At 37.2% G+C, this 23,756-nt stretch overlaps 1 protein-coding gene across 5 annotated transcripts; it reads right to left on the reverse strand.

Annotated features, from left to right (window-relative positions):
- Nucleotides 1–823: 823 nt before the first annotated feature.
- Nucleotides 824–22,810, reverse strand: TRA2B (transformer 2 beta homolog). 5 transcript variants are annotated; one of them, XM_074329070.1, is made up of 10 exons: nt 22,424–22,641; nt 16,113–16,388; nt 10,996–11,129; nt 9,592–9,754; nt 8,141–8,329; nt 6,113–6,228; nt 4,993–5,076; nt 3,213–3,272; nt 2,392–2,465; nt 824–1,827 (listed from the first exon to the last, which is right to left on the reverse strand). In XM_074329070.1, exons 4-10 carry the CDS (start codon nt 9,622–9,624, stop codon nt 1,817–1,819), a joined length of 567 nt encoding a protein of 188 aa, XP_074185171.1. In that variant the 5' UTR covers nt 9,625–9,754; nt 10,996–11,129; nt 16,113–16,388; nt 22,424–22,641; the 3' UTR covers nt 824–1,816. The 5 variants fall into 5 exon arrangements, with proteins under 5 accessions (XP_074185171.1, XP_074185177.1, XP_019591387.1 ...); XM_074329076.1 differs by having other exon boundaries at nt 15,991–16,388; XM_019735828.2 differs by lacking the exon at nt 16,113–16,388 and having other exon boundaries at nt 2,392–2,462; nt 22,424–22,810.
- Between the last annotated feature and the right edge of the window lie 946 nt (nt 22,811–23,756).

Below are 23,756 nucleotides of genomic sequence, written 5' to 3' on the forward strand. Positions count from 1 at the left end.
AAAGATGCATTAGAGCTGATCGTCTGGCTAGGTCTTATTTTGGGGGAAACACTGTAACTGTGGATTGAGAATGCCCAGGTTCTGATCTTGGCGTTGCTACTTTAATAGCTAGCTGTGAGATTTAAGGTCAATAACTCCACATTACGATTGCTACAGGCTGAGTATTTGTGAAGTGCTTACTAAATGATACCTAAGTACAGACAAATCTCGTTTTGTGTTTTTGCAAATACTATGTATTCGCCAATATCTATCGACACAAGATCCAACACGAGCCAAAAGTAAGGACTTGAAGGCTCAGACAGATCATTAACTTTTTATCAATCAAGTATTTTAAAATTAAGGTTATGTAGTTTTTATTTTAAAAATGCTATTGCGTACTTTATTGGCTATAGTATAAATGTAACTTACATGCACTGGGAAATAAAAATTCACGTGATGCACTTTACTGCGATGATCTGGAACCAAACCTGCACTATCTTAGATATGCCTGCACTATAAAGGCAAGCAGGCCAACAGAATTAAATCACCTGCCTGTAGCAATTTCCCTAGAAGTGGCCATGAAAAGTAACAGAAATTCGGAAGAAACAATATCGAGAACATGCATTTGAAGCACCATTAGGACAAGTGTGAAGAATAATCTAATACAATGTCGTCCCCAAGTGACGATGATCACTGCAATACCTAGTTACTCACTCCAGGAATATATTTCTTTTTAAACCAGCACAAAGAATATACTCAGCTCAAGGGATACTGCACGAGGGACTAAAAACTATAAATGAACTCTATAAGTAACGTTAAAATAAACAAAACCTTCTTTGTAAACTGAGTTGTACCAGCCTTTTACTCTTTTCATTTGCGTTTATTTAACACAGTTCTCAAAACATTTGAGTGAAATTGGGCCTCCTCTGGTAAGCAAAGGACCTGAAAATAATATTTAAAAAATGAACAGGCAGTCTTCAGTTCACCCACAACACAGTAGTGTTCCCTTCTTTTCCCCCAAACTCTGAAGCACCCAGTTTTTTTCAGTCTAAAAGCTAGAATGAGAGTACATTTATGGTGGAATGTAATGTCATTTGCTGATAACCAGTTGAAATACCATTATCCCCTTATAACAGCTTTAAGAAATAGCCTTTTTAAGGCTTACAATGTATTATCTCGTCTTACTCCCTGCTATAATACAGATTACACAAAGGCTGACAAATCCACATTATAGAAGCATTAAGCATTTGCTGTATTGAAAGATCTTTAGTTCTAATACTAGCAGTACTGAGTTACAGAGCTTAATTTTTTAACACTTAATTGCAGGTATATTAAGTATGGTATATGTTTAATGGACCGGAGGAAAACTGGCGTTTTTTGTCTTGAATTTACTACTGACAACCTAATCTGAACAGTTCTGCTAACCACTGATGTTAGAAAGAAAAGTAAAAATCAAACTTTATTGTTGCTTTTTGCCATTTGGTAGCATTTTACACACAGGCTTCGATCTTCAGAATACCCTGGATTCAGTAGAAAAACCTTTTAAATGAAGTTTTGTACAATAGAAACTTCTCAGCAGTCAAAATTTAGACTGTAAAAAAATACATGCAAAACATACTTTTCTGAAAACACTTAACTTTGAACAAAGCACCGAACTACACAAATGCAGAATGAGAACAGCATTTCAACTCCACCGAAAGTAGTCATCATAAAAGGTGTAAAAGTCACCCAACTTCACTAGGCACTGTTCACTTTTTAAACAGAAGACAATAAAAAATATTGTCCACAAACAATCTCCCAACTCTAGGGCAGGTTTCAGAAAGTCAACTTCATGCTTTTAATAGCGACCTGAGAAGAAAAAAGTATATATATATAAATATGCATCGATACTGAATGAACTGACTTCAAGTATACTTTAATGGTGAGAATTTTAGATTGTTCTGCCATTAGGGAATTACTATGTACCAGATTCTCTTCTGTGAAAACAGAGGAAGACCTTCACGTAAGAGTTACACTAGAAATGAGAGAACGAAGTGAAACAATATAAATATTTGGAAAGTATAACTCAATCTAAGAGCTAAGGTTTTAAGTTACTTAGATGTTCCCATGCTGTACAAAAATTGCAAGGACTCCTAAAAAAAAAAAAAAAAAAAAAGCTACAAATGGTGACAATATACTATGCATTTACTATATTAATTAGCAACAAGAGTAAGATTCCAAGGGTGGTTTTCATACACTTTCTGGAACCCTCCCTATACATAAAACGGGTGTGTGTGTGTGTTAGAGACAAAACTACTTGAGATCCAACCCCTTTTCTGCCAATGAAATAGTTACTTTGCTATGGTTTGGTAAACGAGGGCAAGCCGTACTATTACAATATATAAACTAAATCATATCAAGACAAAAACTTACGAGGTGAGTACGATCGAGATCTGGAACGTGATCTGTATCCTCCACGACTATAGTAAGGAGAAGGTGACCGTCTTCTGTAAACAAATGTCAAGATCGTCTAAGGCTCCACAGATCACAATTAGACTAAATGACATATAAAGACTATATACAATCCCCTTATCAGTTTCTAAAACTAGGAGGCCATCACTGACCATCAAAAACTTTGCATTAGTCATGGGATTTCAAGGTCTGTTTCAGTCCTGAGAATGAAACAGATCAGGCCCAGTACCAAAAAACCAAACTATGAGGTTAAATACTCTTATTTCATCAATTGATCATCTAACCCGTTTTAAATTCTATTAAAATATTAAACAAAAATTAATTCCCAGTAATTCCAACCACACCCTCATGAATACCCAAAACAAATCTCACTAGTGCATCAAAGTAGTTTCCTTTTGTCTAAGACTGACTGACTTGAGTGTTCATTGCTTATTCTAAGATGCTTATTAAAAAGCAAACAAATTAAAAGTCCAAGAGGATAGCTATGAAGAATAAAGACTGAAAATACTATGGGTTCTTATCAGTGACCTTAATTTGTAACATTATCTCATTAAAGTACAAAATGGTACCACTAATTACCTAGTAATAACCCAATTCATTTCTGCAAAATCACAAATGGACACGTCGTCCTTGGGCTTCAGTCACAATATTTTAATGAACTTCATGCAATCTAATTTTGTGCAATGCCACTTATAATTTAACTAAGCAAAGTACCAGTAACGGAGTGTCTTCGTGTAAGCCATTCTACTGCTGTACAGATTTTAAACCCTCCCCTGGCACACCTGTAAATCTGATCCCTGTCTTGAGCAGCTCTCCAGCCTCCTCCTCCTCCACCTCCTCCTCTGTGAAGGCAGAAAAACATTCATTTTTATGAGTTTTTGAAAGAATATACAATTCATGCAGGAAAATAAAAACTCAGAGCAGAAATGAAAGCCAATTTCTTTTAAGTGATAAAGAGCTCCTTTTGTCACCCTCTTCACAAACTGGCAGAGCTCTCTCTGCTGGCTAGAACAAATATCATTAACACAAACAACAATTCTAAGTAAATGCTCAATTAAAAATCAAAGCTACCACCTTAATCTTCTCAGCCTCCACAAATCAATCCCCCAAGTGCCACTTAATGTAAAAGTGCTCTAAGGGGGTGCGGGGGAAGGTTTTCTGTCCACAGTAAAACGGCCAAAAATGTCAGGGGCACCCTAGACAACTCACACCCACAGACAGTAACACATCGACAACGGTCAACGTAACACGTTGCGTAAGGATCACGAGAATCTTCACGAGGGATTTAAAACCCCGCCATACGCAACGTGTTAGAACATTACCAAATAGTGTGGAAAAAACAACATTCATACTACACCACACCAAAATAAGGCATCATGGATTCTTGCGGTCAGTACTTATAACACAATTTACATTTTGACAAGGCAGGCAGGGTTCTAAATTACCTGCTGCTGCTAAAATTAAAGGAAACTTGTACTTCATTTTTATCTTTGAAAAATATCCTCAAAGACATCTTTTGTTTCTCCAAGTACGATGAACTTTTCTCTACCACCCCCTAAAAATATATCAGTATTTTGCTAATGAAAAAACTCTTACTGTTCTTGTATTTATGGACTCCTAAGAACCAGTTTTCTCTAACTTCTAGTGTGCACGATACATTAGACAGACCAAAAATTGCTTCGTGTAGCTTATTTTGCTTGAGAGAAAACAAAACAAAAAACCTTTTAAGGGAAAAACTGAAGTATATGGTCTGTATCGTATTTTGCCATGTATAATGCACACCCACGTTTTTAGGCGAAACTTTCAGAGGAAAAGTAATTTTAATTTTTTAATGCAAATTTTTATTTACACTTAGGTACTTGTTTTCTGTATTATAAAGGAATTTTAGCATTTATTTTTTAACATATCATGGTGTAAAAAATTTCACGTAACAAATAATTACACTACACAAGAACAGATACAAAGTACAAGGTATTTTATGTACCGGTAGTAAAGGTACAATATTTACACATCACAGAAGACCAACAAGCCTTCGTCGTTCCAAGTTTGTCCTAAGTTCAACAAAACCATTATCGTATTCCAGGGTATTATTTTGCATGTGGATATCATTATTGATTTCTAGAGTTTCACTTTTAACTCAAGCATAAACAAAAAAATTAAAAACGTTTATATATATAGATACGGAATCAGTACTACCCGTGTATAATGCACATCCTTATTTTTCCCTCACAGATTTGGGCCAAAAATACGCACTATAAATGGCAAAATACAATAATTTTATTTCCACTGTTAAGCTTGAAACCAGGTATTTTGGTTGGTTTACAGTTGATGTTTAAAAAGAAATGCACGTATTATGTTAAAGATACATAACCTTAAAATCTGGTTTAAACTAACTCTAGAATCTGGTTTAAACTAACTCTAGATTTCATAGTATAACAAAGTAATGCTTTTATTAAGGCTAAAGCAGGCATAGTGCTGCTCAGTTACAGCTGATTCAGAAGAGTTGGTGCTTCCTTCAAACTTTTGGCACCATTTTATAACTTCGTATTACGGTTAACTTACCTGTATGATCTACTATAGTAGTCCCGATCGTCGTAGCCTCGATCATATCCTCTGTCATAATAATCACGACGGCGTGAGCTGCCACTATGAATAATAACATATCTTAATAAAACCTCAAGTGGCTGTCCCTATCTTCCTAGACATGACTTTTGCTGTTAGAAACTGTTCAGATATTTATCAGCAGCAGAATGATGCTATGAACATTTGATCTTAAAGGTAACACAACCCACACAGCCAAGCTCTACGGACATAACTGGGCAATTGGTTTATTCTCTTATCCTAGGCAAAAAAAGAAAAAAACGAAACCAGATACACCAACTAACAACTCACAATTATTAACTCATAGGCTTCTTCTGATAATGTATGTATCAGAAAAGACGTGTCTATGAATTAACTGAAAAATGAGTATTACTCCCATTTGAATTCTGATAGTGGATCAACACTGCCCCCTTTCCCCCCATAACAATGTACATACATATTTTTATAATCTTTTGATTAAGGAAGTACACATATTCTACTAACTTGCTTTCAACTAAGTCAATTTGCCAATCCCCCACTTTCCCTAGAGGCAGAGAAACAAAATCATATGAAGAATCTAGTTTGGAGTGGGAAAATATTCAGCCTGTTAAAAAACAACATGGCAATTATGGTACACTTCTCTACCTTAAATAAGAACATTAAATTTAAAAAGCATATACACTGGTAAGAATGATGACAAATGAAAAAAGTATCCTGTATCCATTCAGTACAAAAACTGGAGTCCTTGTTTCCACTATGCTTAAGGAAACAAAAACTAAAAAATGAACTTGAGTATGACTTATACAAACTTGATTTTACCTGTAATGGTTAAGTTTCCATTATTGACCAAGCAAAGTCAAACATAGCATTTCTTTATGATAAAGTGGGATGGGATTTATGTAATGGTGTCAATCGGAAATTGTGGCACGTTTCCACTGAATATATCGTATCGAATAGTTTTAGCCAGTTAAGAAAAACAGGAAAAATGATTTATACTGTGGCAGCATTAGATGAAATGCCCAAGATTTCCCCCCAGTACATGTATTTCTGGGACAAGTGAACAAACTGAGCCGTCAAATTTTTAACTCAAAAATAAACTTACTAGGTAGGTCTCCCCATGTAAATTCCTGGTGTTGGGGTATGTGGTCTTTTTGTTATAGAGAAATCAACTCTGATTCTACGTCCATCAAGCTCCATTCCATTGGCACGCTCTTTTGCCTTCAAAAGATAATTAAGCTGTTATACACATACACACACACACACACACACACAAATCTTGGACAAAGCCAAAAGTATCCAATATCTCTAAGTCCAACTGGATATTTGTTAGGTGCATTAAACTCCTTTAATGTTGGCCAGAACATAACATTGGCCTAGAATGTATTAACAGGCTGTTGTTTCCCCTATGAAGTGTTTCATTTGTAAAAACTAGTCATAAAACTCAGAAAAGTATCGGAAAAAGCCACACAGGTCAATTTAACCCATGAAACACTTGAAGTGATTATGGTACCTAACCACAAATTTAGTGCTTCTAGCTCTAAAGCAGTGCATATTTGCAAACTATGACCCATGAGATAAAAATTTAAATGGCTAGGAAAATTCATAAATGAAATTTATATGAAGTTCAAATTTAGTGGCCACAAATAATGTTCTATTGGGACACAGCCCCACTGATTAATTTATATATTGTCTATGGCTGTTTTTTGCATTACAATGGCAAGGTTGCAAAGTTGTGATAGATATCCTATAGCTCATAAGGCCCCAAATATTTACTGTCTAATTTGTTTACAGAAAAGTTGATGGAACCCTGCTATGGAAGCAAAAAGGTGGAATGAAGACAGCTACATATAGTTCCTTCATCTAGAACATACAATTACCTGAAAGAGTAGTAGCACTTCATAGCAAAACAAAAATCCCACACCAAAGACTTAGTTGCAGCTTGTTCATAATTGGGAAAAAAAAACAAAACAAAAAACAAACGAACAAAAAAAAACCCTCCACCTAAGTAGAATATAAATTTCTAACTCCAATTATGCCATTTTCTACTTTAAAAGTTTAAACCTCAGGAGACATTTTCTGACACTATGGATTCAGATGTAATATGCTATTCTTCACAAAGCTAACTGTGGTCTTGTACCAAAAAGTTAGGGAAATCAGGCCTATGCTGTTAGTAACCTTGGGTAAATCCTATTTATACCTCTGAGCATAAATTATTACTAAATGAAGCTGGAGTGACATCTTAAAGCATATTTTCAATTTCTCAGATCTCATAGTCATACATTGTAATTACTTGGATCCAGCTTTCGATTTTTTCTTTAGATCATGTTCTTAGTTTTCAAAAATTATGGTAATTTTCATAAAGAACTATATTTTATCTAGAGCTGAATTCCTAATCTCAACATTTATCTCTTAATTATCATTGTTTCCCAAGCTTTCCTTATACTTCCCTTGGAAATGACTTCACCTATTATCATGAGTCACAAGCCCAAATTTAAAAATATGGCCCCGATTTGTGCACTCCACTTTTAGTCTACATACTACAAGCTGTCTACTTCCTACATTCTGCCTCAAGTCGATTAACATCTAAATATGAAATCACTTTGCCAATATACACAAAACCAGTTCCTTTTTCCTGAGTTGTAACTTATTTTTCTCCATTCTAAATTCCTTCAGTGTAAATACTGATTAAATAGTCTAAGTAAGAGTATCAACAGTCTCATATTTTACATACCTTTTATGTAGATATGTACCACATTTGTAAAGTCATGTATGTTGGGATTTACTTTAAGATAATGTGGTGGTGGTAGGTGGACTGAGTTGAAGTATACTAGGCCACAAGTTGTTAAATACTAAAAAGTTTGGGGGGGGTGGTGGTGGTGATAGAAGCAATTATCGTAAGTCACACTTTTCTGGTATTCTGTATCTTTGAAATTTTCCACAGAAAGTTGAAAAAGAAGTTCAAAGTATTACTGACGCCAATCTGTTCCCAGAAGGATGCATTTCCTTTAACTCAAGCTACAGTTACATATCTATTTACAATGTAAAAACAAAAATTGTCTTCACCCAAGTACTTGGTCATTGTTTACAATAGGACTGGTATTTTACAAGGTGTAGGTAGGCTTTTACTTACTTCCTTGGCATCATCTACATTTTCAAAATATACAAAGGCAAATCCTCTTGAACGTCTAGACTGCTGGTCATATACAATAGACACATCAGCAATGGGGCCATATTTAGAGAACACTTCTCTTAGATCTCTTTCTGTAGTGTACAAGCTCAATCCAAATACTCCAAGACAACAATTTGGATCAGGATTTGCCTAGAAATAGAAAAATGGATTTGAACTTTAAAATGTCTCAATCAAAATTAAAAAAAAAAAAAAAAGGGGGGGGGGAACCACATCAATTAGCCAAAAATGTCACCACCAATAAAAGTAGATAAACAGACTAAAGACTTAAAATTAACATATTACAGCAAGTGCTACTAGCATATTTAAGAATGGACAGAAAAGAAAGGATTACTAAAGGAATCACTTCAACCCTAGAATTAAGTGGAGGGAAACAGGAGCACATACTATTGAAAAGCAAACTGGCTTTTTCGGGGGAGATTTCAAGGGCAATTTGCCTGATGGATTCACCTTCTAGGAATTTATTCTAAGAAATGCCAGCAGATTCACAATATGTAGGCATAAGGATAATAATAGCATTATCTCTACAAACCAGAGAAATGAAACACGATAAATTATTAAAAATGCTAAATTAAGATATGCTACCCACAAACTTGGTCTGAACTGCTAAAGATATAAAAGGGCATGGCATGTTCACCTTGATTCTATTTCTAGAAACATAATATTCACAAGTATTCACATATACACATGAATGAAACCAAAGATGTGCACGAAACTGTTTTAACAGGTATTAAGCGGCTTCCAATTTTAAGAAAAACGGGACATACTGCTGCCATCCCAGTTGCTATATGAATTTACCCAAAGTTTTCATTTATTTACTACATATCCCACTGCACTCAAAAACAAATTCATACACCCTACAAAACCACTCAGATTATACAATGAAATCATAATAGAAGTTACACTAAATGCCACCTCATTTGGAACGCTTCATGAAAGACAAGGAAAGCCTCAATACCTGAAAGAAACTTGTTTAAATACAATCAGGAAAGTCAGAAGTGTATTATATAGAAAGTATATTAAAAGAAACCCAGAAAACTTGAGTAACACTAGTATAAAACATATAGATGCTATATGATCTAATATACTATTATAAAACCAATGCACAATAGATTTTTTTATTTGATAGGCTAAGTTATACCAATATGACAGTGTTTTACTTAAAATGTAACTGATAGCCCAAATGTAGACTATTACATGGGAGATACCTTAAAGAAGACTGTCTCAAAACACTAAAGCCCCAAGAGGTAACTCATGTATTCACTGCTAATGCTCCATTGTCAAAATCAATTCTAATTTCCAAAACACAAAACAAAGCAAAACAGAGATAGAACTGTATTAATAAAATGGCTTTAGACCATCCACAGCTTCAAAAACAGTATTTTTCATCTTACCCGGTTCCCAACATGACGCCTGCGAGTAGACATGGGAGAATGACTGTGGCTATGACGTCTTCGATAATCTCTGCTGTAAGACCTGCTACGGGATCGTCTATGGGAGCGAGACCGAGATCTTGACCTTGTGTAATGCCTTCGAGAACTTCTTCTGGATCTAGACCTACAAAACAAAGGATTAAAGGTTATGACTAAATAGCTGACAAGATATAGCTTTCAGTTCTTTTAATACTCTATTCTAAACTCCAGAAGACGGAACACAATGCAGGCATACATGGTACCAACTAAGTGGAATCAAGTTTTCTTCTGTATCAGTAGTCATTAAGACCTAGCCGGACAATCAACTCTAACGCATCTTTTGGAGCAAAAATTAATGTAAGACCCAGTCTTGTATTATAGTAAATTAAGACCCGGTCTTATATTAAGTTTTGCTCCAAAAGACGCGTTAGAGCTTATTGTCCGGATAGGTTTTATTTCTGGGGAAACATGGTAAAAACCACTACGAGCTTGCACACATGAAACTAATACAAAATACTGAATATCAACTACTAGGTTGGTGCAAAAGTAACTGCAGTTTAAAAATAATTTTTTCAAAAACCCACTACTAGCTCCCTTCCAACATTTCTTAAAATAATGAAGAAATTAAAATTAACACACTCAATTATCTTGAAAATCATAAAACATGCATTTCCTACTAGCTTGATTACTGCCTACCTTTCCCCCTTAGAATACCACCATTTTGTTTCCCCTATTATGACCATCATTCACTTAAGTGAGAATCACTACCACGGTAGTTTCCTCCAGCAGTGTTTTAAAATCAACATCTGTTATCTAAACCAGGCAGGACATGTAAGAAAAAAGGGGTGCTGTGTGTGGACAACAGGCATAAACTGGGGCTGTCCCAGGCAAACCAGGACATATAGCCTACTCTTGACCAACATTAAAAGTGCACTGCATTACTTTTGTTGTATACATACATGTTGTAATACCAGACTACAACTATTTATCAAGAATTGTAGTTATCGAAAGCCAATATTCTATAGTATATTTGCCATATTAGTAAACAGTTTACTTAAACTCATAGTGGATCCTCACAACAATTCTAAAGAACTGGTACTATTACTAATTTGCCTTTATAGATAAGGAAGCTAAGGTGAAAAAAGGTTAAGTAATCTGCCCAAGCCAGAAAAAATAGAGGTAAGATTTGAAGCCTAACTCAAAAAGCCCAGGCTCTTAACCACTTAGTCTTAGGTCTCCCAGAACTTAAAATTAAGTTCATTTTTAGTACCAATATTAAACAGGCCAACAAATGATCTAACCCTCTCTATCTTCCTAGTTTACAAACCACACACCAATTTCAAAGCCAAGAGTAACAGAAGAAAATCCCAAGACAGTCTTTCTTACCTAGATTCAGATCTGGACCTGGACTTTGATCTGGAACGCCTGGAATCTTCCTTGGAGCGAGACCTTGCAGGGGTATGCCTTGCAGATTTCCCAGATCCATGAGCACTTCCACTTCTGGAAGCAGAACGGGATTCCTACACGTAGATGTCAAAAGTTTAATTTGTATACTTTCTGGGCAACTTTAAAAACAAATAATCTGCTGTAAGATAAATGGTGAGGGAAAGCAATCCCCTTCCAAGATAAGAAAACATAGGTAAGGGTAGGAACTGAATTATACCTGGTATTCAGTTACATTGCTCCAATTGACGTAAGTCAATTAACTTGAACTTTCACCTTTTTTTGGAGCAGTGATAAGAGTTAACTGACCCCAGTCTCTTCAGAAAGGGGTGTCAAAGCCAAGCAGTTGAGGAACTGTCCAAGGACTGTTTTGGGAATGTGACTCCATAAAGACTAGGGTGAGAAAGAACCTTATTATTAACTATGACACCTATACTTCACACCTATTTCAAGTACGTTGCCATCTATAAAACAAAAGCCTACAAAATCCATAAAACTTACTTTTAAAATGTTTTTGATCTATTAAGACCTCAACTTTTCAAATTATATTAATTGTTCAGCAGTGGGAAGAGAGACAAGGATAATCTGTTCAAGTCCTAGAAAAAGGCAGAAACCTAGTAGTGGAAAGCAAGGACCAGCTTGAAGGACACTAGACCCTGTTTAAGACCCTATTTCGTCTAACCATGGTGGGAGGCCCCTAAGTAAACAAAGCAACCGGATGGAGCTACAGTAGAAAGGCAGTGAATTATGCAAAGGCAAGGAGAGCAGAGGGTGCCAGGGAGTTACAGCTTCCTCAGCTAAATGGAGTTGAGCCAGGGCAAACAGGGGGAACTGAAAATAAGCTAAAAAAGTTATCTGAAGGACACATTAAAACCAGAACAGATTAAAATTAAGGGCTCCTCATCTAGGCTCAGAAAGGGAGAGTTCAGGAACTACATGCAAAAACCAAAGTCTAGGTATATACTATATACCCAGCGGTTTCCCAATCAAAACTAGGACTAGCCGATAGGTAAGTGGCACAAAAACGGTCTCTAAAAAAAAATAGCCATGGAATGGGTAAACCGCTAACTAGGCAACTAATCAGTAGAAAAGGCATACACATGTAGTAAGGAACCAGAAAAATGGTCTGCCAACGCACCAAAACTGGATAAAGAGAACATCCACTCAGTCTGACAGCTAACTCAGGTATCATCAAGCAAAACAACCTTTATTACAGGTTATCCACGTTAGGAAAATTAAAAGGCATACTCTAGTGAGTCTTTCCACCCAGAGTAGAGCAAAAATGGGCAGACGCAAAAGGAATCAACCTTACAAGTCATTATAGAAGAATCAATGTCGAAGCTGCTGGATAAGTTATCAGAGACTGCCTTGTGTGGTAGACCTTCAGAATTTTCTTGGCCAACACAAAAGGAACCAACCTTACAATAAGTCACTGTAGGGATTAAGAATCAATGTTGACGCTGCTGGATAAAAGTTAGACACCTCCCTGTTGGTAGACCTTTAGAATTTTCTGGCCATTCCTGAAAGGATAGAAGATATGTGATTATTTTAAATTATAGCCCAAAACATTTTAGAATATGTTCTGTGATTTACAGCATAATGGAGAAAATTAGGAGTTCCTTTCTATGTCACCCAAGGGAGAAAAAGAAAGCATGAGACAAGTTAAAATTTGAAGATCAGAACAGGGAAGAGGAACTCAGCCTGTAAAATGAGTTCTGGTGTCTAGGCCGAAAACTACTTTAGAAACTTTGTAACAAGATTTCAAAGTCATTATAAAACATGGTGTGATGTGGTAAGAAATGTGGCACTTTCCACTCCTTCCCCCAAGAATGACTGTAAAGAGATTCAAAGAAAAAGATGGTACTTTTGATTATGAATGAAAAGGGCTGCCTTTAACACCAATAGTTGAAAAGATGTACTGCAGCTTTGGGGACCCGAATTAACAATCCCTTGGCTTTCTGTGGCAAACAGTCTGAACACTGGGACATTAAAAGCACAATTCACCTCACTTTCCTCCTTGGACAAAGTAGTTCTCAAAACTGGGGCTATGGTTTCTACCACAGGCAAAAACTAACCTAGAAAATAGTAATAGGGACCCAAAAATTACTAAATGCCTTTGTTTAATCCATTGCTATAAAGATTACTTCATGGGACAGAAACAACTATGGAAACCAAAGAGAACAACTTGGGAGTTAAAAGATTACCAATAAAGTTATTGTAGTTAATAGAAACCAGTCAGTCTAGGGATCTGAGTATAAAGAGAGGATAGAAAGAGCCTCTTGCTTCATTAAACAAAACAGCCTTATTCCAAGCTGAAATGCTTTTTACCAGTCTGTCCACTAAGAGCAAGTACTTCTAAAATTGTAAGACTTTTCCCTTAGGCTCTAAAACTAACTGGCTCTAGGCCGAGAGATCTTGTGAGCAATTCTTTTTAGACCCAGAATAGGGGGAAAATCAGAATGCAAAGATTTTCCCGTCTACACTGACATTTAGTTAGGCTAACACCTAAACAATGCCTCCACCTACTTTACTTGTCATGGATATTCTTATTAAACATGTTAAACCCATTTGTGCTTATGTTGGCCATTAGCAGGTTAAGAAGTATATGCAAGGAAACTGAACCTGTCTAGAAGAAGTGAGACCTAAAATTATTAGTTAAATCTAAAAGCATATAGTTAACTTTTAACCCTTAATCCACAGGCAAATCTGTAAAACCCGCTGGGAAAGCCCCCTACACACAAGGAAAATTCAAAGTCCACTTTCAGGGGTGACAAAACTCTAAGTGTCAACATATTAAAACCCTACCAAAAGCACTACTCTGGACATCAATACCTCAAGGAAAAGGATCATGAACTTAAGATTAGCATGATTAAAATAAAGACAAAAATTCCCTGAAAACTAAATAGGAATTAAATTCTTATAGATTGGATCTTACTCATATACTAATATGTAACCAACAGAGGACACATCAGGAAAAACTCAGCCTTCCAACAAAATGCCTTAATCGCCATCTCCCTAATTCTGAGAATGGCAGTATCTTAGAAATAACTGTTTGAAAGGAGATGATAGAAGTGGGAATAATCAATCGCTAGGTTTCTCCTGTATTATTTTAAAAAACTGAATGAAGTAAATCAAATTTAGAACTGTGGATCTTAAAGGTATGCAGTAAACCTATGTAGCATTTAAAAACACAAGTCCCAAAACTGGAGCTGATTTTAGTATGTCTAGAGTTGGGTGTCTACATTTCTTAAAAACAGCATATTTCCGATGCTATTTAAATCTCACTGATTTAGTCAATTTCTTAAGTTTTATGCAGCCTACCTGATTATTCTTGGCAAAGGCACCTTCCTGAAACATTGTTTCATTTCTATCATCTCTGCTCCACCTGCCACTGGCATTAATCAGCCCTCCTGGGGCATGTACCTTATTGCCCACGATGAAAGGCCTATCTCTCCCTTACCTGCTAAATGGCAGGTGTGTGGGTGGTGTCCCTCAGAAATGCTGTGGCCAAGGGGACAAAAAACGCCAAACGGATGAGACGGTCCAATAGCATCAATGTTTATTTTTGCCTTACCCCTATCTACCTTAGGACATACAATCAAATCCCAAACTGCTTTCTTCCCCTTTGAGGGCTGAGAGGTCTTTTCTCTTTTGGACCCCCCCAAGGACTTTTCAGGTCTCCTAATAAAAGAAATCTGTGGGCTTGAATAGAACCATCCATTCACATCACTTTTACCCCAGGTCTCTACCTAACCTGTAAGTAATTCAGAATGCAAAATTAACATTAATGTTATTAGTTGCTACATGGCAAGAAATTTCAAAGTAGCAATTAGGGCAAAGGCTAGAAACTGTCCCCTATAACTAGAAATAACTTTCCTCTGCTTGCAAGTTACAGAAATAATAAAAAGGTCAATTTCACACTGACAAGCGGCCCTATAATCTCAGAAAATGGATCATTCTAGAAATGTTATTTAAGCCACTTTTTCCATTAGCTGTAAGATCTGACAACTCAGGAAATTTTTTAGGTTGTCTTCATTTCAGGAAGAAGTGATAACCTTGGCTTTCCCAATAGGGCAAAAGACAGCTGTGGGTTGGCTACCACTAAGTATTACTTTGACATGTGTACTTATCCCATCCAACTGAAGGTATCATACCAACCATCTGACTCTCCTACTCAGCTAAAACAAAACACACAGAAGAGGAAACGACTTTGGATTTATTCTCCCAATAAGTGGTGGGAGTAAGGAACCAGAATAAAGCTACTATATACCTCTCACATCATTGTAATAGCTAAGTGTTAATAGCAGAAAATGAGAAAAAGAAATAAAGCACCTTTGAGCTAGATACCCTGTTGTTCACTTGTGTAACCCACCTTATTCTAAGGGAAGCCAGTATATTTTTAGCAGTAACCCTTGTCATTCAGCTAGAATAAGCATTAAACAGAAAAGAATTAAGAATCATCCTTGTGAATTTAGCACACACATGCATCTTAAAGTTAGGGCTTAAGTGGTCATAGCTTTCCACTATTGCCATCTGGAAAAAAATTATTGTTTTAATTTAATGCCAAAAGTAACTATCCCGTTCAAGGCTTTCCTTGGATTTTGAGGGTTTGGTTCTATAACTATCCTGGCGACTTCTTTAGGAAAACATTTTACTATACATTCTTCACTACTGAAAGATAGGGAGGGGTCAGTGCATTTGTAGAAGTCCAGGGGGTGGGAGTGGCGGCACAGACCACCAGTTCCAACTCTGGAAGTACTCACTCATGCCCCCCAGCACCAGCAGAGTTAGAAAGACCAAAAAAATGTAGAGGGAACAACATGAAGCCAGTTACCCAAGCTGGAGAGCTCACTCCTGCCTAGTATTTGACTACAAAGGATTATTTCTTTTTAAAATCGCATTTCAATAATTTGTCTAAGAAGTTAAAATTAGAATTACCTAATTTAAACGTTTCCCCTGGAAGGCACTTCTTTACCCTGTATATATTTTCTTCTATTAAACAAATAATGCATGCATGTTTAGCAAAATATACAGGGACACATAAACAGACTAGTAATTACTTAGCGTAGTGCTTTCTGATTCCAGATTACTTCTTATCTTAACTTCATTTTTATTTCTTTTCTTCATTCTTCCGTTTCAAATTCTGACTTCTTTCATCTTCCCCACTTCACACAAATTGCTCAATATTCTACAAGTGGGACTTCTGGTCTGATAATTAGCATGCATTCTTTCTTTTATTTTTTCAAATTTCAGCTTCACTTATTCCTGAGCTTCAAATACTCATTTATAAAACTTGTCAAATGACGACTTCCGCATTTTCCTTCTTCAACATTAACCTTAATAGAAAAAGAACAGGATGAAGAATATTTTAAAACTCCAGGATAAAATCCAGTGCCAAAACTGAAACTAGAAAAAAAAAATCCCTTTTGTTTTGCTGGGTTAAAAAAAAAACACCAAAAACCCTACAATATGCAGCTCAAAAAACGGAAACTACATAGTTCCCTGTTGGTTCTAAAATATATATGGTAATCAACCTCATTTATCTACTCCAAATAGTTTTATCATGCTTAAGTTGAATGTGAAGGGCTCACCTAACATTTTAGGACTATAATTACATTTTCACACTTATTGTATTTATCAGTAGAAAATATGTTAAGTGTCAAAAGCACATTTCTAGTCAAAAAGTGACACGTTAATACAAAAGTGCAAGAAAGGAAAGCATGGTCAATTCATTTGTACAATGCTGACAAGGCTCAGGGTTGGAAAGGTTTACAAATTGTGACGTGTCTAGATAAGGTGAAATGTATTTAATATCACACATTTTTGTACTGCGTATCTAAAGAGTTCTGTAGAAAGACAATGTCAGAGAATCTGAAATTTTGGATGATATGTTAAGTGTTCAACCCACCCCTAGAGAAAGCTGCTCTAGTCAGATTTTATATTATGAATGGTCCAACTACTAAATTTAGAACTGAAACCATAAAAAGACAAAATCAAGTCAAACAACTATATGCAAATAGCTATGAAGGAAAGCAGAACAAACTTGAATGCAACAGTGGTGTTCAAGTATTTTTTGGTGAACTTCCCCCCTCAGTGAACAAATATTAAAATCTGCAGTCAAAGGAGATATTCAACTTTTAAAGGTGGCAGTAATGGGAAAAAAATACAGCTCACCTCCTGAAATTACTAAAAAGACAACATCAATAAAGTGTACGTGTCTGTTGAACACACTAAACAAATACTGCCTTCGTTAAACATCCTAGTTTTCCTGCATTTCACTGTATGGTCTTTCATTTCACAGTCAACAATTTCCTCTCCTAGTTTTTATTCTTGGGAGGGGTGGGGGAAACTTTCTTTAAAAATAAGGCTTTATGCCTATTGGGGCATAAAGACAGCAATGGCTATCATGGGAAGTGTGTGTTGTAATGTCTTTTGTAAGAAAGCAAGCATAAGTTTCAGTATAGTTTTTAAGTCAATTATTTATACAGTAATTGGTTTTCTTTTAATATATCCATCACTAAAATGTAATGGGAAATGTTTGCTGGCAGCACAAATGTAATCGTGGAATCAGAATGCCCAAGCAGGTTTCCTCTTAGGGCCTCCTAAACATTATGTACGGATAAACTTAGATGCACAGGATACTGAAATGGAGGCCAAAGCGCTAGATATCACAACTTTTCAATATGGATGCCTTCCTGCTATTATTGCATTACCCCTTCTCAATCTTCTTCCTTTTGTATTTGAACAAAAGACAGTATTAGATAATGTAAATACCAGGTTTATTTAAACTCAGCTACTAAGTTCAAGTAGCCCTTTTATTAAAATCAGAAGACCAACTATTGGACTAGTATTATTTGGTTAAGAGCGCCTACTTAGAAATAAGCAGAAACTTGTTCCATCAACAGTTTCTGTTAAAATGATTCTAGGGGTTACAACTGGAATTCATGTAACATTAAAAACGTGCAAACTCATTAGGTCAATTCCAAATTAATATTTTAAAAATTGGGAGGGAGCAAAGAATAACTCATTAATCCTATCATAAAGGCCAATACTCATTATCACTGTAAGAACTATTTTATCTTTTTCTGCAGCTACTCTACCCGAAGGTTGGGGTGGATAAAAAAATCCAGACTGGGACGTATGCTCTGAAAAAACCATCACCTGACATGCCCATTGCCCTGACATACTTTTGAGAACTCTTGCAACAGTACACTCACATTTACATTCATAAAACATTTAGTACTTTCCAGCAAAAGCAAGTTTAAGTATGTTTTTTGACTCTTAAGACTACCTTTAAATCCAGTATCTAAGCACAAAAATCAATTAAAAAGAGGGGCCTCGTGCTATGCTATCATAATAGATCACCTATGTTGATAAATGTAACAATCTGAAAATACCACCAAAACCCAATTCAAAGCAAAGATTTTTGACAACTTGAAGACTCTTAATTTGCTGTAGTAAAGAACTTGTTTTAGGCTTGCAGCTTAAAAAACAAGACTGACCTAGTATGAAACTAAAGCCCTCCAAAACTAAACTGGGCAAAACACTTAAAATTCCTAAGCATCACCCCCCCCCCATCACTGTACCTTGTGAGAAAACAATACATACAATTTAATATGTAAAAATTGATCAATGTAAGATAATGCTAAGGCTCAAAAGATATATACGTTACTGTAGCTCTGTCCTCTTGGGCAAAAAAGTGAAGTCAACTATGAAAGTATTAATCTTTATCATTTAGGTTTGGGGTTTTATTGGAGATAACGAAGGGGGTAAGGCAACGAACATTGTACAAGGAGGATTCCATTTTAATACATCTCCCACCATCTGAATTCCTCTTTAATCTTTTCACAAAACCAAGAGTACTTACCTTATAATCACTTGGAATTTCAGTTTGAAAATGCCACCTTTTAGTTTCAGACAATCCACAACATTAAAGCATTCTTAACAATCTGGTTTCTTCAAGACTCATACCTAACCACTCAGTGATACAATGCAAACTATTTCCTCCCATGAACATAAACTCACTCCTTTATTAAAGGAATTTGGTGCAATGGCTAGAATTCCCTCGAAAGAAATAGACTAAGATGTTTCAGTTTTGAAAATTAGAATTTGGAGTTAGGGGCTAAAAACAAAGAATACAAAAAGAATCCAAGATTAAGCAGAAGAAGAGAACTGCAGTATCTGAAAAGCAGTTTGATGGAATGATATTCAGATGCTAACCATCTCTTACAGAAAACAAGAATAAAGATAACATACCTATATTGCAAACATTTCTACAAAAAAAACAATGTTCTATCAGTACTTTCTTAAACTGCTTGCTATTGTAACCTTGATAACGTGACAAATTAAAACCATCTGGTCCATACATTAGTGTTTCCTTATTTAGTTTCTGCATTCTCTAGATAGTCATTTGTAGAAGCTCAAGAAATTACAATCCCTAGAAGATAGAACATTAAGCCAGTGCAAGACCAAAAAAACAAACCTTACATAACCTAAACCCTGTGACCATAATTGGGCCCTAAAGACTTATTTTCCCTAATATTACCAACACTTTGTCACATAATTCTTCCAAATTGTGACATAACTGCTAAGAGTGCCTCTCTCCACAAAGGTGATTAAGTCAACTGCTTTGCAAAAAAATGTTTATGAGCAATTTTTGTAAATTACTGGAAGCAACTTGAATTTGTAGATGAAGAACATTTTACTTTTGTATGGATTTGGACAGATCAGGGAAGTCAACTCTATAATTACACTCTTTAATTGTAAATCAACTTTGACACAAAAATCCTACAGGTAAAAGGCTTTGACATACAACTAAGTATGACATAAACCACAAAATTTCAAGGACACACCCTACTTATGCATTTAAAATGAGCCAAGGGGACACACTAAACCAGTTCTAAGAGTGACCAAACTGAGGATAACTTAATTTATTGCCCACACACAGCCACTCTCCTTAGGAAAGAACTTCGAACATGTAAAGGGATTGGAGAAAAATAGTCACACTGGGTGTGTCCATGTCTGTCAGGATTATTAAAGTTTTAGATAAATGAGGGAGGTTACAGTTGAACTGATTAGATTTCTATTAGTGACATGTGAACAGTTTGGAATATTTGAGAGCCTCGAGTTGAATGATTTAATTTTTCAGGCCCCAGGAAGGCTACAAGGCTACAGTAATGTTGCCCTGAATGCAACTTTTCAGCTTTCAGGCACTTTCAAAAGGAAATTTTTAGCCAATCAGGCCTGACCGTTCTACCTAGCCTTTTTTATGGCATTTTATTTAAATTTTTCCATTGACCTTTACAGTTTGCCAAGCATTCTTTTTAACCCAACACGTGTTTTAGGTCTATCCTAACAACTTCAGGTTCCAAAAGGCTAGTTTGAAAGCAATCAACATACAAAACAAACACTAAACCAAATGGAAGCACCCCACAACTTTAGTTTAGAAAATCTCTTCCAGTAAGTCAAGACTCTTAGGTAAGAAAAAAATAATTTCTCATATGTAATTTTAAGTTACTCTGTAGCATTCCCTCATTCCATAATTTAGTTGATAACTATTATATGTAGCAGCATTGTGAAAAACACTAGGATGTATATACCCTACTAGAAGAAAATACAACCACTTCAAAAACTTAATGGGAGGACGTCTTGTGAGCTGCCTCAAACCAGGACCTAATTCCTACAATTGTTTCCTCCCTTAATGTAAAGTATACTAATTTATTTTCCTTTGGGCAATTTTTCATCTCCACAAGCGCACCGACACAAGTAACTTATTCGGGTATATTCAATAGAGAGGGACGCTCATCATAAACCAGTCATTTTGCAGTCCCTAAACAGTGCAAAAGTACCCAATAATTTTTTTTAATAACTGAGGACTTAAAATTATGTTTTCCATTACCAGTCCAAACACCAATGACTAGTTTCCACAGTATATTCAGCTGATAGAAACTATTAATAGAAGTCATAGCCATTAACAATTTGTGAGCCCAATCCAAACTTTCTTACCGTAACATAGCCAGGAGCTTAAAAAAACAATCGCACATTGGTGACATTAGAATCGTCTTAGGGAAAAAAATGTAAAAAGGCAGTATTTCTCTGAATATGTAAAGGCGAGGCTTGATTAGTTCAAACCAAATTGAACATATTTGGCTCCAAAGTTAGAGTAAGTTCATTAATGTACCAGGAGGTAAGACAGTTTACTTTTAAACCACCCCCAAATCTGTTTTATAGGCGTTTGCTAAGGTATTTGGATATATTTACCTGACAATTACTATTGAGACTTAGAGAAAAACCTAACAAACTGTAAAAATACCCAACTTATTCCGATCAAGTTCTATGGTGCTTTTTATCACCGTAACAAATTCTCCTTAACCTTCAAATAGCTAAGACTTGGGGGCAAGCCTTATATTGTGGCATCTTCAGTAGAACCCACACTCCGCAACCAAGCTTTACATCACGCCGGGAAGTTTTATTCCTAAAATTTAATTAACCCTCACCTAACTCCTCAACCTGGGAGATAAAGACTTAAAAATACGGAAAATCACTAACTGTGGTCCACAGAATCAGAATACCTCAAAACAAAGGAAATAACGGCGCTATAAATCGTTGCCCGCCAATTTCTCCCACACAATCCAGTGGAAAAGTATCTACTCCATAAAATGAGAAAAATGGAGACCTCGCGGTCTATTTTATTTGGGTACTATTTGGTTTGAAAGCCCTTTCAGTATCAAAGAAAAGCACTCGACTTAGGCCTAACACAAAGCCCACGCACAATCCCCTCAAACTAACGGGCCTAGAATTTAGTCGGCCTCAGTTAAATTTTCCCCATCCTAAAAGTCCCAAGAACACACTAGATTCCATCCTTTACGGGCCCACAGGACGACCCTTTCCTTGCCTAAGCATCGGGTAAAAGTCCCCAAACAACGTAGCCTTTTCCCGCACCCGCCCCACGCGGCCTTGCGAGGCGCCGCCTGGCCTTGCGTCGGCGCGCGGCTCCTCCGCCATTTTGTGCCTCTGGCAGCGCGCCAAGCCCGCCAGCCCAAGATGGCTGCGGCGAGCCTTCGCAGGAGAGCAACGGCGAAATAAGATACCGCTCCCCTCCCCCAACACCGAGGGGACGCAGCGGCCATCTTTAATCCCCCCTATAACGGAAAAAACCGCCGACTCGGGTACTCGGCCACATAAACCTACCTGTGGTCTCCTTCACGACAAAAAACACTATCCACAAAGGCTTTTAAAAACCGACTCCCATCCTCCCGGCCTCAGACTTCTCAGCCTAAATCGCCCGTCTCCCGGTCCGAGGCCGACGGGCCTAGAAAGAGACGCAAGAAGCTGGGACCACACAGCTGCCCCCTGCACCACCTCTACGTACCCGCTCGCCGTAGTTCTGCTCGCCGCTGTCGCTCATGACTCGTAGCTGCTGCCGCCGCTCAGCTCGACGTGCTTCAATCGAAGCTGCCAACCTCTTGCTTTCTTTACAGAGGTTCCGCCGCAGCCACCCAGAACACACTGGTTTCCAACCCGCTGGTAACCGAACTGCTCCGCACCGCCTCAACACGGGCTCTAACGCTCCCGGACGTGACGTGGCATCCTTAAGCCGGCTCCGCCCCCTCCCAGAACGCGCGCTTTCTTGGCTCCGCCCCTCAGCTCGCGGCTTTCCCTTTCCAGCAGTGGCGCGTTGAGAACTGGATGTGACGTAAGGCCCCGCGCTTCGCGCGGCCTCACCCACATCTGGATCTCTGTGAAGTGGAAAAGTGACCTGGTGGGTTGGCCTGTGGGGTGGTTGCCATGGGGTGCGATGATAGCGCCGCGGGGTGCAGTGATGTCACTGGTCATGCCTGATTCCCTTCTGGAGCTTTCCTAGGAAACTGTCGTGGGCAGGGGAAAGGGGGGGGAAAGAGAGGCCCTCAGTTTCTCCCATCTTTCTTTTTTCCGCTTTATTTCTGTCTTTTTTTGCGCGTTTTGGTTGGAGAGGAACGATATCCATGTACTGGGTTCTATGCTTTACATTTATTTAGCATTAGTTATAGATCTTTTCTTCTTGAATAAACCTTCATTTGAGCACCTATTAAATACCAAAGCACTTGACCGAACTTGGTGCACTGAAGTTAGACAATCCCTGTTCACAATCTCTATTCTAAATACACACTTGTAAACTTGATTTTAAGCGCTATACGCATGTACATCTATAGTGATGTCACAAGGAGGGAAGATTAATTCTGCCATCAAACAACAGCGTGGTATACAACAGTCTCCCTTTATCTGTGGTTTCGCTTTCCATGGTTTCAGTTAGTGATTAACTATAGACTGAAAATACTAAATGGAAAACTCCAGAAATAAACAACTCAGTTTTAAATTGTGCACCATTCTGAGTAGTGTGAAGATCTGCCATCCTGCTCTACCCAGCCTGGGATGTGAATCATCCCTTTGTGTAGGGCTCCCCGCTGGTTGGTGACTTAGCCATCCCGGCTATTAGATCGATCAACTGTCTTGGTGTCATAGTGCCCGTGCAGTGGAAAGAGCTCAAATTTGGAAGTCGAAACCTCTCTGCACCTGTTGTTTCCCTGTCCATTAACTGGCTGGGAAACTGGCTGGTGAGGTACTTTGGTAGCGGTAAAAATCCGTTTGGTTTTCAAAAACAGCTTTTTGAAATGTAATTCATATACCATGCAATACTCCCATTTAAAGTGTGCAATTCAAAATGG

This window comes from Rhinolophus sinicus, linkage group LG01, assembly GCF_036562045.2.
Source record: "Rhinolophus sinicus isolate RSC01 linkage group LG01, ASM3656204v1, whole genome shotgun sequence".
NCBI classification, from domain to species: domain Eukaryota; kingdom Metazoa; phylum Chordata; class Mammalia; order Chiroptera; family Rhinolophidae; genus Rhinolophus; species Rhinolophus sinicus.

What these genes read in the sequence shown, in the direction of transcription:
- TRA2B (XM_019735827.2), bottom strand. Translation starts at nt 22,459, where the DNA reads ATGAGCGACAGCGGCGAGCAGAACTACGGCGAGCGG. An exon ending in AGCAGAACTACGGCGAGCGG is followed by an intron (nt 11,130 to 22,423) that starts GTACGTAGAGGT and finishes ATCTACGTGTAG; the next exon opens with GAATCCCGTTCTGCTTCCAG. An exon ending in GACAGGGATCAGATTTACAG is followed by an intron (nt 2,466 to 3,212) that starts GTGTGCCAGGGG and finishes ATTTGTTTACAG; the next exon opens with AAGACGGTCACCTTCTCCTT.